The 15613-nt window shown below is 45.4% G+C and overlaps 1 protein-coding gene across 1 annotated transcript in view; it reads right to left on the bottom strand.

Moving 5' to 3' along the window:
- The window catches only part of VPS53 (VPS53 subunit of GARP complex), a 62335-nt gene that overhangs the window by 22032 nt on the left and 24690 nt on the right, over positions 1–15613 (bottom strand). The window contains 7 exon segments of the mRNA XM_066201971.1: positions 1430–1672; positions 6253–6347; positions 9641–9742; positions 11140–11281; positions 11909–12051; positions 13360–13503; positions 14429–14507. Of these exon segments, the coding sequence (XP_066058068.1) occupies positions 1430–1672; positions 6253–6347; positions 9641–9742; positions 11140–11281; positions 11909–12051; positions 13360–13503; positions 14429–14507 (948 nt within the window).

Below are 15613 nucleotides of genomic sequence, written 5' to 3'. Positions count from 1 at the left end.
AACAGCAGATAAAATCTGTGAGGTTTTTGAGTGTACAGACACTCAAGGTGCAAAATTACTGCTGGATTTTAATGCCATGAAAAGGCTTTATGACCACAACCCAACACCCAACAGAGGACATCAAACCCACAACTGCTATTTTGGTGAAGGAATTCCTTTTACAAAGAGCTTTGTACCAGGTCTTCAAGCAAAGGACAACTCCCTCATTGACAAGAAAACAGATTAGGATGCAAGTGGAACACAGCCTTCCCCAGGCAGCTTCACCTTCAGTGCCAGTTATCCAAAATCTAATTAAAGATTACAGAAGAATCTCAGAACTATCAGGAAACTTGTCATATTTATCTCTGCAGCACTAAACAGCTGTGCACATGCATTTGAGACTTTGGCAACCTGTTTTAAAAGCTGATGGTATCAACAAAGTAAATTATAGAAGATGTGCCTTCCCCTCCACTGTCTTCCAGTGAGCAACGTTCATGTATCAACAAAGAAAGACTCAGAGCAGTTCAGAGGCAGGAAATTCCCTACCTCTCAACTCTTTATAATCCAAATCCATTAAAAAAATAGGACAGTGATATTTATCTTGGACAGCAAAAATGGAGCACTCAAAAAAAAAAAATAAAACAACGTGGATAAAGAATGCAACTGAGGTCTGATGGAGAACACACACTAAATTTATCTTTCCACTTGTCTGGATGGAACCCTCTCCCCCCTTCCATCTGTGAAAGACTTTACTGGTTTTCAGAAAGTCATCCTGCTGCTCCCAGGTTTACAAAGGAAACAAACTGAAGACGTTACACAGCAAATAAAATTATCTGCAGTGGAGTTTCGGCAATGTCTCAGGAGCACCTTTAGCCTGTACACTGATACATACTGGCGCAAACTCATTATGATTTCCTTTCCTTTCACTGCATTTACATCTACAGATCTTATTTATACAGAGATAAGATGTTCCAGAGCAGAGGGAGGTACAGGGAAGCACTTTAGCATCTCACAGATAAACCACCTTCATTATAAATTACCATACAGATGATGCTGGGCTAAGGCAGCTGAGCAGCCCAGTGTGAGCTGGTTACCCAAGTAGCAATTCTGAAAGCCAGGCCTCTCTGAAGACACTTGGGCTGGCATTTCAAAAGGAACTCCAAGAAACTGCAAATCTGGCTGCTAATCAAAGCCAAATATGAAGCTATTCTCCAGGGGCCCTTAAAAGAAAAACAATGTGTGACTGCCCATTTGCTCTCCTGCTTTTTTCCTCTGTGCAAGAAACTGAACCTTGGAGAAAACCACAAAGTAAATGGAGTGATCCCGCTGCTACCTGGGGTGTTTGACAGGGAAATGAGTGCTCACAAGGCTGCATCTATTAATTATCTTTACAAATCATCTGCTCCTCAGTGCAGTGGGATGCCTGCAGCACCGGGGAAGCCAAACTCACTTGGGCAGGTTTCCAGAGAGAATTTTCCAGGCGTATTCCCGCAGGTACTTCTGGAAGATGGTGGTCAGGGCAATCATGGGCTCCCCAGTGCTGAGCTGGGAGCACTGCACCATGCACTTCTTGTAGTACACAAAGAGGTCAGCACAGCTGGGCAGGACGGCTCCTCCTTCATCCACGTTGGGCTTGGGGGGACCCTGAGCCTTGAAGTCAGCCACAAACCTGTCAATCAGCTCGCCCAGATTCCTGATGTGGGGAACAAAAAGATATCTGAGTCTGTTGAGGGAGGAATTGGAGCGAAAAAGAAGGAATAGTGCTTGCAGTGAGATGCTGGCTTGTGACACCAGCAAGTTCAGGTTTAGCAGCTGGGTGTTCCCAGCCCTTTCTTATCTCCGCACTCCTGGCACAAAGCTCACACAATTCCACAGCCCGAAGCTTTTGTGCTCCAGGAGTTTTAGTGGCAGCTTCAAATCTGTTCTCCAGCCACACATAAAAGCTCCCAGGTCTGCCAGGACTCGCTTCAGCACATTTGATGCAAGTGCATTAAGCCTGTGCTCAAGTTTCATTCCTGGCACCAGGAAAAGGAACAGTCAGGCTTCCCATCCCAGAGGCCTCCGGAGAAGACCTCAGGGAATATGGATTTTGAAGGGATGTGCTCAGAATGGTGTGTGCCATTTGCCATTTCTTGGTCCCATTTGGATACCACCTGGTTGTGCACAACTTCACACATCCTTTCAAGAAGTTTTATTTAGCATGAGCACAAAGCGCACTTCCTACTTAACACTCTTTTTAAAAGCACAAAAAGCCCTCTTATTGTCTCCAGTGATTCATTACAGCCTGGTCCTTACTCAAATATTTCAGTCTTTAGGCAACTATAAACTTCACTCCATCCTTTCACCAGGACAAAAAGGCTTTTGAGCATGGCAGAGGGCCAGAGCCATCAACACAGAACCAGAGAATCTTCTGATCTTGAGGAGTTCCTCTGGTCCTACTCCTCCAGAGACAGCACATCCGTGTCAGAGACCAAGCCCAGCTCAGCTCCATGGAATAACCTTTGCCAGATGAACTAACTCCAGCAATAAACCTCCTCCCCCAGACACACTCACACACAGACACAGCTTTCCTCAAGGAAGTTTGGCTTTTGGGAAATAGATAAGCCTTTCAGAGGAGACAGGCACTCTGCTGACCAGAAGGAGCTCCTGTATTTTACATTCCTATTTTGAATACAATCTTCCTGCAGCTCTGCCCTTCCCAGGGCACAACCTTCACCCCTTGGAGGGTGCAATGGCTGAGCTCTGCCATGACCCAGGGCTCCTAAGGGGAAAGCCAAATCCTCAGGAGAATGGCTGAGACTCTGCAGCACGTTCTCAAAGGGGGAAAACCTGCCAGTAACAACTACTTCCCCCCAGTTTCCACCTCTTTTTTCTTTCCCTCTCGTGAGTGAGAAAACCCCTCTGACTGCAGCTTACCAGAGAACCCACAAGTCCCTTCCCTGATAAACTCAGAGGTTGCTCCCTCAGAATGGATGAGCTCCTACCGTGGCTGATCTGCTGGGCCAAACTTATCTCCGGAAGTGTGTTTGGAATATCAGGACTCTCAATCATGGAGCAACACTGGTTGGCTTTAGCCAAGACAAGTAGCCCCTTTTTTCCATGCCTGTTGCTTGAGCACTGCACACAGCTCTGATTCCACCCTCGCAGCTCCTCGGCTGTGTTACAAGCCCTGTAAAAACATCAGGCTGCCGCACTGATGTGATAAATCTCCACACTGGCAGCAGCAATTGAAGGCTGAAGCGAAGCATTGATTGTGTTGGGCCACAGAGAAGCAGAATTTACCTCCCTCTGTAGCTGTAGCAGAGCCAAACAGATGGCTGCTGCAGGAGGGCTCACACGTGCTGCAGGCTGCAGATTCCTGCAGCTTCTCAAGGAAAGAGGACGTGGCTCACTCCTTGTCAAATTCAACAGCTGCATCTCCACCTCTGCATCTGTGCTGGCCTCCAGCTGGGCAACAAAGTGGAGCTTTCTTAGCAGTCACCAGCCACTTGATTTTTTTTTTTTTTTTGCCTTCTCTCAGTCTCAAGACACGGTCAGGAATGTCAGTGGCTTTTGTTTCTTTGTGCTTAGCCCACGTTCTCCTCTTCTCTGAGGCAAAGTGAAATGGATCTGCATTTTCCTGGTCCCCCAAGGTCTTGTCAACTGGGCTGCAGGAGAAAATGCAGCTGTTCAGAAGAGCTGGGAGAGCAGTGCTGGGGCTTCACGCTCGTTCTGATCCCAACCTGGACAAAACCGCCCATCAAACCAGGCTATGGGAATGCTCCTATTTCAGAATGGCACTGGTGCAAGCAAAACATCAGGATATTGTGCACTAAAAGAACTAATACATCATTAATGCACACCTTGGTAGGTGGCAAACTTTCACATGAGTCTCAGCTGGCCCAAACATGATACGAAGAGCCACAAATCTTTGTGTGGTACAATGGGAGCACAGAGAGTCTGGCAGAAAAAGCTGCTGGGAGATGAAACATGAAGAAGGCAGGAGAGCTACAGAAAAATGAATATTTTCTCCACAGACTCTGCGGAAGAGGTCCAAGAAAACTCTCTGGTAGAGCAGATGTGGTATTTCCTAACAGTAGCATATTTATTGGGAGCGAGAACTCGCCAAATCTAACCAAGAGAAAGAATGAAATGAAATCACGTAAAGGGAATTCTATTCTGCTTCTTTTCATTCCTGCATTCCCCTTCCTTTTTTCTTTTTTTTTTTTCTTTCACTCAACCTACTCAGGGCTGTTCTGCACCTCTGGCAATTATGAGAGGAACCAGAAACTCGTTGAGTAGCACGAGAGAAGAAGAGGCTGCTCAGGAAACTGGGTGTGAACAGAGCTGGGCACTGAGGAAGGGCAGTGGCACTGAGACCCCTGGCGCATTGCAGAGCAGTTTCCATGGACTGGGGATTTTGGAAGCCCCTCTGCTGATGAGGCTGCAAACACATGGCACAAAGTGCCAGTTTTCTGGACTCGGACGTGCCTTTGGGCAGATTTAAGGAGGGCTCTGCACACTCTCAGCCCAGCAGACCTGACAGAGCTCTTCCTCCTCTCCAGCAGAACAGCTCAGCTCATGTCTGTGTGCTCCTGCTGCTCCAGCTGACCACAAAGGAGAGTTAAAGATGCACATTCCAAAGGGGCAGGAGTGAGATCTGCTTTGCTGGTCAGAAATCTGATATTTACTCTGCAGCTGAACGTGGAGAGCAGCATCTTTAAACTCCTTCTTTCAGGTGTCTCCTCTTAAACTGCTACACATTTTGGCATTGTGTTTCTTTTAACGGGTGTGGAAACAATTTTTTGGCAGAAAATGTCCAGGATTTTTTCTGGATTTCTTTTTTCTTTCAGTGATGAACACAACCATCACACTGCTCTCACTGTTCGGAGCTCAAACATACAATTAATGATCTAAGCAACATCTCATCTTCAGACATCGGCAACAGATTCCTCCAAAGTTCAATCAAAGGAAAAAGAAGAAGAAGAGAGAAAATCATGAAGGAAAGCAATTTTTGGCAGTCAGGGGCAGCATGGGGAATACTGTGGCAGTTTTTCTTTGAACTCCCTGCAGCCCGTGGCTATAAAGCTAATATAAAACATCTCATGATTGTAAAGGGAAAGGAGAAGAAAAAAAATTTTAAAAAGGCAACTGAAGGGGCTAGGAGCACAGTGGGGTAGAATTACCAAAATGGGGATTAAAATGGCCCCCAGTGAGAAGGGAAGAAATACTCAGACAAGTCTGTGCTCACTTGGCTGAGGGCAGGGGGGAAATATCAGTTTCCCTTTGTTACAATGCAGAGCGGAACCTAAACCCAGCAGGACACAGCACTGTGCAAGGTTTCAGCTATTTAATGATTTTTTTTTTTTAAACATAAAAAGTTGATGGGACATGGAAAAGCTTTTTCAAGATGCTTATCATGGAGTTTGAATAAAATCAGGACACTAGCAGCCTCGAGTTACACATTCTCTCATGTGTAAAGCCCTGGAAAGATAGAAGAGCACACACTGATGAGATACATGAAGAAGGCACCTCCTCCTTTCCAGCCACTAATCTGTCTAAAAGACTAAATTGAACCTTTTTCAACTATTTCCTCTCCCAGGTGGCACTGCAGTTGTTACTGAGATGCTATTTAAATGTTGGTGTGAATCGAAGTGGACAAGAAAGTGTGGTGAGAGCCCTGAAAACTTCTCAGAGCTCGAAGCTGAAAGCTCCTTTCATTCGAGTTGCTCTGCTGCAAGTCAAAGAGGAAGATGAAGAAGGGTGCCAGGGATTAAAGCCCCTGACAAAGTCCCAATCTGTGAGCAAGGATAATGTTATCTTACAGCCAGCTCATCTACAGCAGCTTTCATCTGAGGATCTCAAATAACTTCTTTCTACAAAGCAAATCTTGCAGCTCCTCTGCCACAAAGCCACATGTGTATTTTACAGAAAACCCAACCCTGTTATTTGTGGAAGACAGGAGATGAAAGAAAGACACATGTCAGCAGTGGGAATTGCAGAGGCAACAGAAGTAATTTCAGGAACTCTGAGCCTCTTCCACAGAAAGGCAGCGGGCACCACTCCTGCAGCCCTTTGCAATTACACACAAAACCAACCTACACAGCCCTCTGAACACTCATTTTGTCCAAGCAAAGGCCCCACTCGAAGCTTCTTGAACCACAAACACTGCTCCTGTTGAAATCAGGCAGCAGAGTTTCATTAAATTGACCTTCTGCAGCTTGGGTACAGAATCCAGCACAACCCCAGACATCCAAAAGCAAACAAAGCCTAAAACTCAGGCCGGTTACTCACTTGTCCTGGGATTCGATATACACATAAAGGTGAGGCTCAAAGCACTTGGAAACAATGCCATGGAAAGGATTGTCAGGGACCTTTGGCTTCTTTGGCTGCAAGAAAACATTCAGAATGTTTGGTTCAAACCTGCCCTGTAAGACCTTGAAGGAACAGCAGTGCATCAGCACAGAAGGATATAAATCTTAAGAGATATTGTAACACAGAAATCTGCTGTCAAATAATCGAAGCATATAAATGTCATTTTATCCAAGGCTTCCCTCCTTCTCAGAGAGCTGTTAGCAATCCAAGGAATTATCTTTCCACTTGTAAAATATTCTTAGCCTTCAAGAGAAGGCTGCTCCATGCTAACAGATTTCAGCTGAAGAACCTTAATGCAGTTTGCAAATAAAATCTCCCTGAATCCTTCAAGCAGTAACAAGGCTCCACTGGTCTCCTCTGAAATCAAATGTAGCAGTTATTTGGAAGCAAGATTGAAGAATCCTTACATTTTAGAATATCAAGGGCAATAACTCAAAGTTACAGGCTTCATCTGAATGAATTTTATTTAGATAAACAGCATGTAATTACTGGAGGAGCCAGAATTATACAGGCAACACTACAGGCCCGCTTTCACTGTGAAACATGTTTCTGGGGATGCACAGATTTCTATTTTAAAATCACATTTAGAGCATTAAGCTCATGTGCCATTGGGGAGCCATCCTGTTTACCCTCATTAGAGTTTAGCGCTGCACTCTAACCACGGCCAAGCACAGCTCACCAAAGCCACTGAGGACTACTCACACACTTAAATTTGTGCATGTTTAAGTACCAGGCTGGGCAAGACCTTTAAGCTCTTTTTTGCCTTACAGCTAGATTGTTATTATTCTTTTTTACTAATAGGTAATTTCTCTTGTTGCTCCCCAGCAAACCAGGAACTTTTCATTGGCTGCACAGAGGGCTGCAGTGACTCTGGAATGGAATTCCTGCGTCTCTCTCCACAAAAAGCCAAGATCAGCTCCCAGCCAATGAAGATATGAATTTTTCCAGCTGAGTTTTTTTTTTTTTTTTAGTGCACAAAAAGCCAAACGAAAGAATCAAAATGAGAGAGCCTAAAGGACTTTTTCTCCTGAACAACACTGGAGGTGGCACTAAGAATTTGGCAGAACTATGGGAGTGTGATAAGGCAAACATTTCTCAGCAATAATTCAGCCCCAAATGCTGAATCCCAACTTATGGCTGCAAACCTAAAGTGAGGAAATGACTTTACGGAGGCCAGACCACCTCTATCTATGAGCCTTGAATGAAGAATTTAAGAGCCTTGGGATAGAACCATTACTAGGGATCCTCCACCCAAATCCCTCTGCCAGTGCCCGTTTGTGCCGGATGCACACACACTCACTGGAGCTGGGAGGGAAAAAAAAACCCTGGGAATCACAGAAACCTCCCAGCTGCCAAATCTTTGGCATGGCAGTGCCAGCACAAGGCTGCAGATTCTCCATGTTTACCACTCACCAAGGCTGGAAGAGCCAACTCCTGAAGCAGGCCTGGCTCTCTGTATGTCTCTGCATCACGCTGCTCCCAGCGTGTCTGGTGGAAGGAATACTAAATCTTTTAACAGTAGCAGTGAAGCTGTATTTCTGAGTGTGCAACCCTGTCCAAAAGCTGCAGATGTTTAAGCTATTTCCTCCTTGAGTTTGATGGAAATAATAAAAGGTTACTGTTGTCACAGTAAGGAGGTCTGCAGCTGGCCCAGTTTCCTTTCATTACTATCCAAAGTAAACAGATTAAATTGAACTGCTAGGATTACCAAAAGAGGTGCTTTTTTAGCATGGATTTCCCCCCCAAAAATTCCTGTGCTCCCTCTTAGATTCCCAAGTGTCTTGAATTTTCAGGACTGGTGTCTTGGAAAGGCTCTTTGAAAACCCTTCATCTTCAACTCTTTGTGTCCCTTCTGTTCTTCAGGCAGTGACAGCGGGAGATGAGACTGGCAGCACTTCCAGACTCTCAGCAGGAACCAGCAGCTGCTGGCACTGTGACACTGAAATGTTGGAGCCCACCTGGCACACAGGAGGCTGCAGGGCAGCAGAGCCCAGCACTGTGACATTGACACAGGGCATTCCTACAGGGAAAGGGCAGCCTCAGCACAAACTGCATTTCCAGGGATGTCTCCATGGATGGCTTCACGAGGCACACGGAGCACAGCAATGCCTCATTCAGAAGCTCCTGATCTGCTGCATTCTGCTGTTCTATAAGCCCAGCTCTAATTGTTGCAATTATCTCTTCACCTGCCTCCTAACACCACTGACTTCTCCAAGGATGTCCTCTCATCTCAATGCTGCACATCCTTCCAGTCCTTAGGAACTGGAAAGCAAGCTCTTCCCAAAAAATGCATCAGAGATGTCTCCCCAAGTTCCCAATCTCTGTCTCACTGACAAAGTCCACACAATACCAACTGTCTAAGCTGTATTTTAATGGAAAGAGCAAAACCTTGTTCAAATCATTCTGTTTCAGGACTTTGGCTGTGGATGAAGGCAGAGGGCTGCTCTGCTCACGTGAAAATCTGGAGGGGATGCGGTGCATGAGACTGCGCTGGTGGAGAGCTCCCACCTCCTCATCTCCCCATGGATCTGAGCAGGTCCATCAGGATACACCTGTACATGGCCCATTTACAGGGCTGTAAATCCCCTAAATAAGAGCAGAGTACCAGCCTCAAGTAACTCACAACTGAACATTTAGAAAACATCCACCTGGGTGTATTAAAAATACAGGCTTTGATATCGGTGCCAATTAAAACAATTGCATTTACCATTCATTCTTTAATGTTTGCAGAGGGTTTTGGAAGCCCTGTGTTTGGACAAGCAGTTAGGTGCTGCCTGCTTTGCAGAGGTAATGGATGAAAAGCACTGTAAAGATAAAAAAAAAAAAATCCCAGAAGCAATTTATCTGGAGTGAAAATCTAAAGCTGACACTTGAAAGTTCAATGACTTGCCTGGTGGCTCCAGACAGTTTGCTTGGCTGACAGGGCAAAATATGAATTGCAACTGTTTGTAGAGGAGCTTCTTTGGGGATCTGAAAACCCAAATAGCTATTTCATCTCTCTTTGACAGAAATCCTGTAGTTACACTGGGGCTCTTGCTGTACAGGCTGGAACAGAATCCAGCTCACTCTCACGTGGCAGGATTGTCTCTGCACTATTAACTGGAATAAAGATTGCTTTGGTTGCAGTGAAGTGAGCCAGAGCAAAGCATGGTCGTACTGGGAGCCTGAATGCTGCACGAAAGGATCAAAACTGCACTAAATTAATTGCTCTGAAAACAAACTTTTCCAATCAGTGGGATGGGAAAAGCTGAGGCCCCACTGGAGATTCTGATTCAGAGGCTGACAGATGAGAACTTCAAAGACTTACTTTGTCCGTATCACTTTTCTCCATCACAATCTCATCTGCCTCTGCCCCACTTTCATCCTCCAGAAAGGGGTTGGTGGAGGGAGGTGGCACTTCTGGCTTCTTCTGTTGGAAAAGAGGAAGCTCTTTAGGAGAACAGCCAGTTTTGTGCCCTCTGGCACATAGCTGCATCCACATTTTGCTTTCCTGAGCCCTTCAAAGCACTGCCCAGCAATTTGCCTTCCCCCAGCAGAGGTGATCAGATCCTGGCTCCCGCTCCATCCCTCCATCCTCAGCCCCTGCTCTCTCTGCACCCACACTGCCTGAATCCTCCTTGAAGGGGCTGTTTTGTCCACTGTGACATTTCCACTCTCCCAAACCCCACTCCAGTGTGTGTGGTCTCCACTGGGACAACCCACAACAGCAGCTCCAAAACTCTGCCCTGCAATAAACCCCAAATTGCTGTTCCCACTGTTTGCCCCCCTCTCTGTACTCACCAGCCAGCTATTTATAATATTGCCCTTCATTCTGGGTATGAAACAGGGCAAATGACACGCCTGAGTGACAGGCTCTAGGCATGTCAGAAGGGAGAAACACAGGGTTTCTGTCATTTGAAACCACACCCTCCCCTTCTGCTTTTCTCACTTATAACAACCCAGTGAAGCCAATTTAATTAAAGCTGCAATTTTCTATAAAATTTGTCAGAATGAATAAAGCCATATTCTTGAGAGATCTAAATTCAGCCAGGAGGAAAACCTTACAGGACTTCCTCTTTTAATTAGCAGCACCCACAGCAAATGACAAGTGGGTCCAGCAGGCTCTCCTTGGAGGCTGAATTATCACATCCAAACAGGCTTCAAGACACCAGCTGGACAGAGGAGCCAACCTCAAACCAGCGGCTTCTGAGCCACACATGCTCTGTGCTGCCAGGGCATTTGGCTGGCAGAGCCCTGGGCTGAGATTCCAGGCAGGAAAAGCTCAGAGATGCCTCCAAAGACATTCCCTGAGTTTTTTTCTTTTGGTTCTGCCTTTACAATCTACTAAAAGAGACAAAGCAGAAGTTACCAATGTCCCTGCAAGGCAGAGTGACCCAACAGACAGTGTGGGATTGAAAGCTGGTTCCATGCGGTGAATGTGTGGAACCCAGAAATGAGGAGAAGAGGGGACTTGGAGTTATAATGTGTCACTGACACGTAGAGAACAAACATTACAAGGCAGTTTCCACACCATAATCACTCTGTGGCTCTCCATGTGGCTTCAAACAGCACAGGGCCCCAGGAGAACCAAAAAAAGCACACAAGCAGCGCATTTTTATTCTTGTGAGCCCTGTGCCATCTACTCTTTAGTCTACGCAACTAAAAATCACTTCTCCAACTACAGGCCACTGAGCAGAGTGACATCAAACACCCTGAGGCTGCAGGTGACAGCTTTCACAGTCTCCACTACCTGAGCTGTGTGTGGGGGGGTTTCTTTCTCCTGAGAAAGCTGCTGAGTAAAGGAGAGCTCTTCAGAAATCCCCTTACCACTGTGCCATCAGCCAGAGTGCAGCCTGAGAAGCGCTTGGCCAGGAGCCCTTCGAAGTTGGTTGTTCTCTGAATTGCAAACAAAAGCAACTTCACCTCAATCTCCTTGGCCCTCGTGCGCATGATCTTAGAGAGCTCTGCCCTGCAAGAGAGAGAGGGGAATACAGAAAAAACAAATGTGGTTTTCTATAAAGATCTGAAACCTAACACTGCAACTCCGTCCTTTCCCCAGAGAGACTTCCATCACAAAATTCAGGCTAATTCCTACGAGGCTCTCTAACATAAAACTGCTTTGCAGATCCCATTTCAAACACAACCACAGTTGTTCCCAGCTCTGTGGGTAACAGGACCCCATCCCCTAGCAGCCAGTTGGGAAAGCCCTCAGGATCCAACCTTGGGAAGCAGAGTGACTCCCACTGTGGTCCCAGAACAAAGGCAATGGTGCTACTGGGACTCCACCTGGCACCGTCCTCTGTCTCCCTCTCTCTGGCTGGCAAAGAGCCTGGTGTGAGGCACTCACACCAGTCAGCTCATGCTATTCCACTTGGCCTGAAGCATTGCTGATTTTTACCTCTGTTACGCCGAAAATCAATTTTCACATCACTTCAATTTCTCATCGTTTTAGCGACGCCTCTCAGGCTTTTCCCTTCCTCGCTTCCTTTTAATCACAGACAATCCCACAGAGAGTTAGCTGCAGCCCGCCTTTAGACACTGACCAGCCCTTTATCTCCAGAGAGGCTGGGTGTGCTGGGAGGGAGCAGGAGCTCACCTGGTGACGTGGCAGAACTCCACGGCGATGCGCTCCGTCATGCACCACTCCGCGGGGAACATGCGCCCGTACTTCTCCTCGTAATCCACCAGCTGCCTCTTGATCCAAGCGTAGCGCCGGTCAATCTTATCCAGCCAGGCCACCTGAACCCCAGAGACAAGGAGTTTTTTAGCACCAACAGCATCTTGAGCAGCAGCAGGTTGGAAATATTCAGAGCTGCGCTGCAGCTCTGTGGAGGAGCTCGGGCGATTGATCAGAGCTGATTTGACATCAATTAAAATCCTCTGAATGCTCCAAGGGGAGATTTAGGTTGGATGTTAGGAAAAATTTCTTCACTGAAAGGGTTATCAAGCACTGGAACAGGCTGCCCAGGGAACTGGCTGAGTCATCAGCCCAGGAGGGGTTTAAAAGATGTGTGGATGTGGCACTTAGGGACAGCGTTTAGCACTGAACTTGGACACTTTGGAATCAAGGATCTTAAAGGTCTTTTCCAACCTAAATGATTCTGGGATTCCAAGTGCTTAAACACATGCCAGACTGAAAATCCTATCTTGTGCGAATTAAGAGAGCAAGTTCTGTTGAAAATGAGGATAACAGTACTCCTAAATCATGCAGAGATTATTGAAAACTCAATCCAATAATATTTCATTTGATCCCACCCTCTTTGTTTCACAGACAGAGAGGCTAAAGTCAACAGTGGGATGAGAGTGCAGGAATCCCTGGATTCTTACATTCAGCTCACATTTAAAGTCCAACAAAAATTCTTACAACCTGAGCAGGAAGGGATTTTCCCCCCAGTTTTGGTGTTTTCTGGTCAAAAACCAGAAGATTAATCCAAAAAATCCTTGATGGAAAAATGCTATTTAAACTTAGGCATTTTAGCCTTTCCCTATTCTATGTCAAACATTTGAAATTGATAAAATATATTTTGATCTAAAGGTGATTTTGGTTGGTGTAGGGTTTTTTTCCAAATCCAAGAAGGTTATGGTAAACTTTTAAAAAGCTAGTTAGTATCAGGAGAGGAAGTTTAAAAATTAGCTACAGAGATAATTAACTTCCTAGAAATCCCTCCCCCTCAGCTTTCTAAGCATTTTGGGGGGTTTCTTAATTGTTTGGGGGGTGGTGGTGTTGTGTTTGCAACTTTCAGAGTTTCATTTTTCAACCCTTTGCAGGGCAGGAAATAAATCTAACACGAATTTATTTGTTTTCTACACCAGGGGAGAAAACATTTCTAGTGACGAGCTGAGAAACAGAGGTCTAAGGTGGGAGAATCCTGGCAGAGATAACACCAACTCCCAGCTCACCAGCCACTCCAGATCACCCCCACAATCACTCTCCAAGCCCTTGGGATAAAAACTTTTCACCACAGGAACCTGTGGAAGCGTGAATTTTGGGAAGGCCAAGCAGAGCAAAATGCAAAATCCAAATGTAGCTTGCTAAGCTTCCCTTACATCTTGATTTTCCTGGAAAAGGACCAGATATTCAGAGAGGTGTTGTTTAATAAATTTCTTGATGATTTCCTGTTTGATCCTGGGATCCAGGACGTTGGCTACCAGGCAGGCATCACGTAGGACATTGCTGGGCCCACCAGTCCTCTGTCAAAATAAACAGGAAGAAAATGATTTCAGGTTAAATAAGTTGAATGGGTTGATTGTAAATGCATCCAACTTATCTTGGGTTTATGCCTTCCTATTATTCTTTTTCCTGCTGCTACACTTTATTTATTGATGCACCTTCTGTTGCATGAAAACTGAGCTGCTTCCATTTCACTGACCAGGAAGTTGTTCCATGGAAAAGGAACAGAAAATTTAGAAGCACTTTTTTTAAAAAGGCAGAAAATTTAGAGGCATTTTTTTTTAAAAAAAGGCAGAAAATTTAGAAGCTTATTTTTCAAAAAGGCTGTTTTTGTGCTGCTTCACACGGACACAGATTTGCCCTCCACCAACTGTTCCAAAGAGTCTCCGCATTCCTGCACTTGTCAGTTGTATGAAGAAACCAGCAGAGCTGGTACTTGGAAAGACAGAACTGGTGTTTTCTTGGGACTAAATTCAAATTCACACCTACTCCCCTTTACTGTTTGCAAATGTTTGGATGCACAATGCTGGGGAGGCACAGTTGGTGCCTTAGCCCCAGCCCAGATCTGTGTCTGGGCTGAGTAAACCACAAACTCGGTGGCACTGTGTCAACAGCCAGCCTGTGCTTGGCTTCCTCTGAACAAAACACACATTTTTGTGACAAACAAATAACCAGGGACTGGGTGAGACCCCACGGAAACCCCAGTGGTGTCCCACAGATGAATTATTGCCTGGCTGCAGCCCTCTGTGCAGAGTGAAGGGAAGGGTGGCACTTCCCCCCAACATTCCTGGCAGGAACAGTGAGAAATCACCCTTTCCTTTCCAAAGAAACCCCTGACACAGGCAAATCTAGAGGGAAAATCAGACTAAATCCAACAACAACCATACTGAAAAGTTTTCAGTGACACTTTTCAATGGGAAGAAGAGGGAAAAGTGAGAACTTTACCTTTGTACCTTGGGAAGGAAAGGCTTCCTCGAAGTCAGCCAGGATCTGCTGCCCCAGCTCGTTCTGTGCTGCCTTCACCCTGAGGGGGACACAGGAGAGGCTCTGGTGGTGGCTCAAAACCACCCTGCAAACATCTCTGCAAGGTGGCTGAAACACCACCAGCTGCATGAAGGTTTGGAAGGGATCAAAAGGATGCTGAATGGAAAATATCCACATTAAGAAGGTCTCTGTGTGAAAATTGGGAGAGTGCTTGCTCTCTGCACAGCACTGATCCCTGAGCTGCAGCAGAACATGTCCTGGATTCTCCTGCCCTGCTGCCATTTCATATTTCAAAAAAGGACCAATTAATCAGCTGAGAAACCAGCTCTTTGAAAATCCTTAAATGCCAGTGTGATCTACTTTTAAGTTCATTTATGCCGACCACATTTCAACAGAAATGTTTCCAACAGGTAAGAAGCTTCACAATGTCTCAATCCTCACCATGAACCTTTCACAGTTCCAGGTGTACTGATCCACTTTTAAATGAATACTGCTGGCAGCAGTTTTATCCTATAAATTCTCCATGTCTTAGAGAAACACAAAAGAGCAAAGGTATGAAATGGGAGTAGAATAAACCACAACCTTGCTCTTTTTCTTTCTTTTTTTTTTTTTTTTTTTTTTGTCTGAGAGAATAAAGCTTCCAATTTCCAGAAATAAAAGTCAATACAGCTTAATTGATACTTCTAGGGAAATGGAAATGCCTACACACACTAGAAAGTGCCAAAGCAAACACTGAGGCACTTGTATCCCTCTGCAGCCCTTGAATTCTTCCATCAGTTTTTATTATACTGGAAACACTTTCAGCTCCAAACTGATCACTCAAACAGTGGATTTTTCCACTGAGATTGATACTTTAGCAAGGCTGGCGACATTTACTGTTGTGAAAATGTTTGTTCAGACTGTGGGCAGAAGACTTGGGGATTTTTTTTTCATGCTTGTTTAAGACTCCTCAACCTTATCAAGGAATGATCTTCTTCTTTCATCTTCCCATTTGAGTTCCATTAGTGGCAAAAACCTACGAGATGATCTGACAATGCTGGATTCTTTCAAGGTGCCAAATGCAGAAAATTCTAGTCCTTTAAAAGTGAGGGCTGAAATATAACTTTATTTACTTATAACTGTGATTTAACTGGATGTACGACCTGC

This window comes from Chamaea fasciata, unplaced genomic scaffold (assembly GCF_029207755.1).
Source record: "Chamaea fasciata isolate MVZ Bird 193981 ecotype frontalis unplaced genomic scaffold, bChaFas1.0.hap1 SCAF_21, whole genome shotgun sequence".
Classification (NCBI taxonomy): domain Eukaryota; kingdom Metazoa; phylum Chordata; class Aves; order Passeriformes; family Sylviidae; genus Chamaea; species Chamaea fasciata.
The sequence above is the reverse complement of the archived record's forward strand: the minus strand, read 5'-3'. Positions and strand labels throughout refer to the sequence as shown.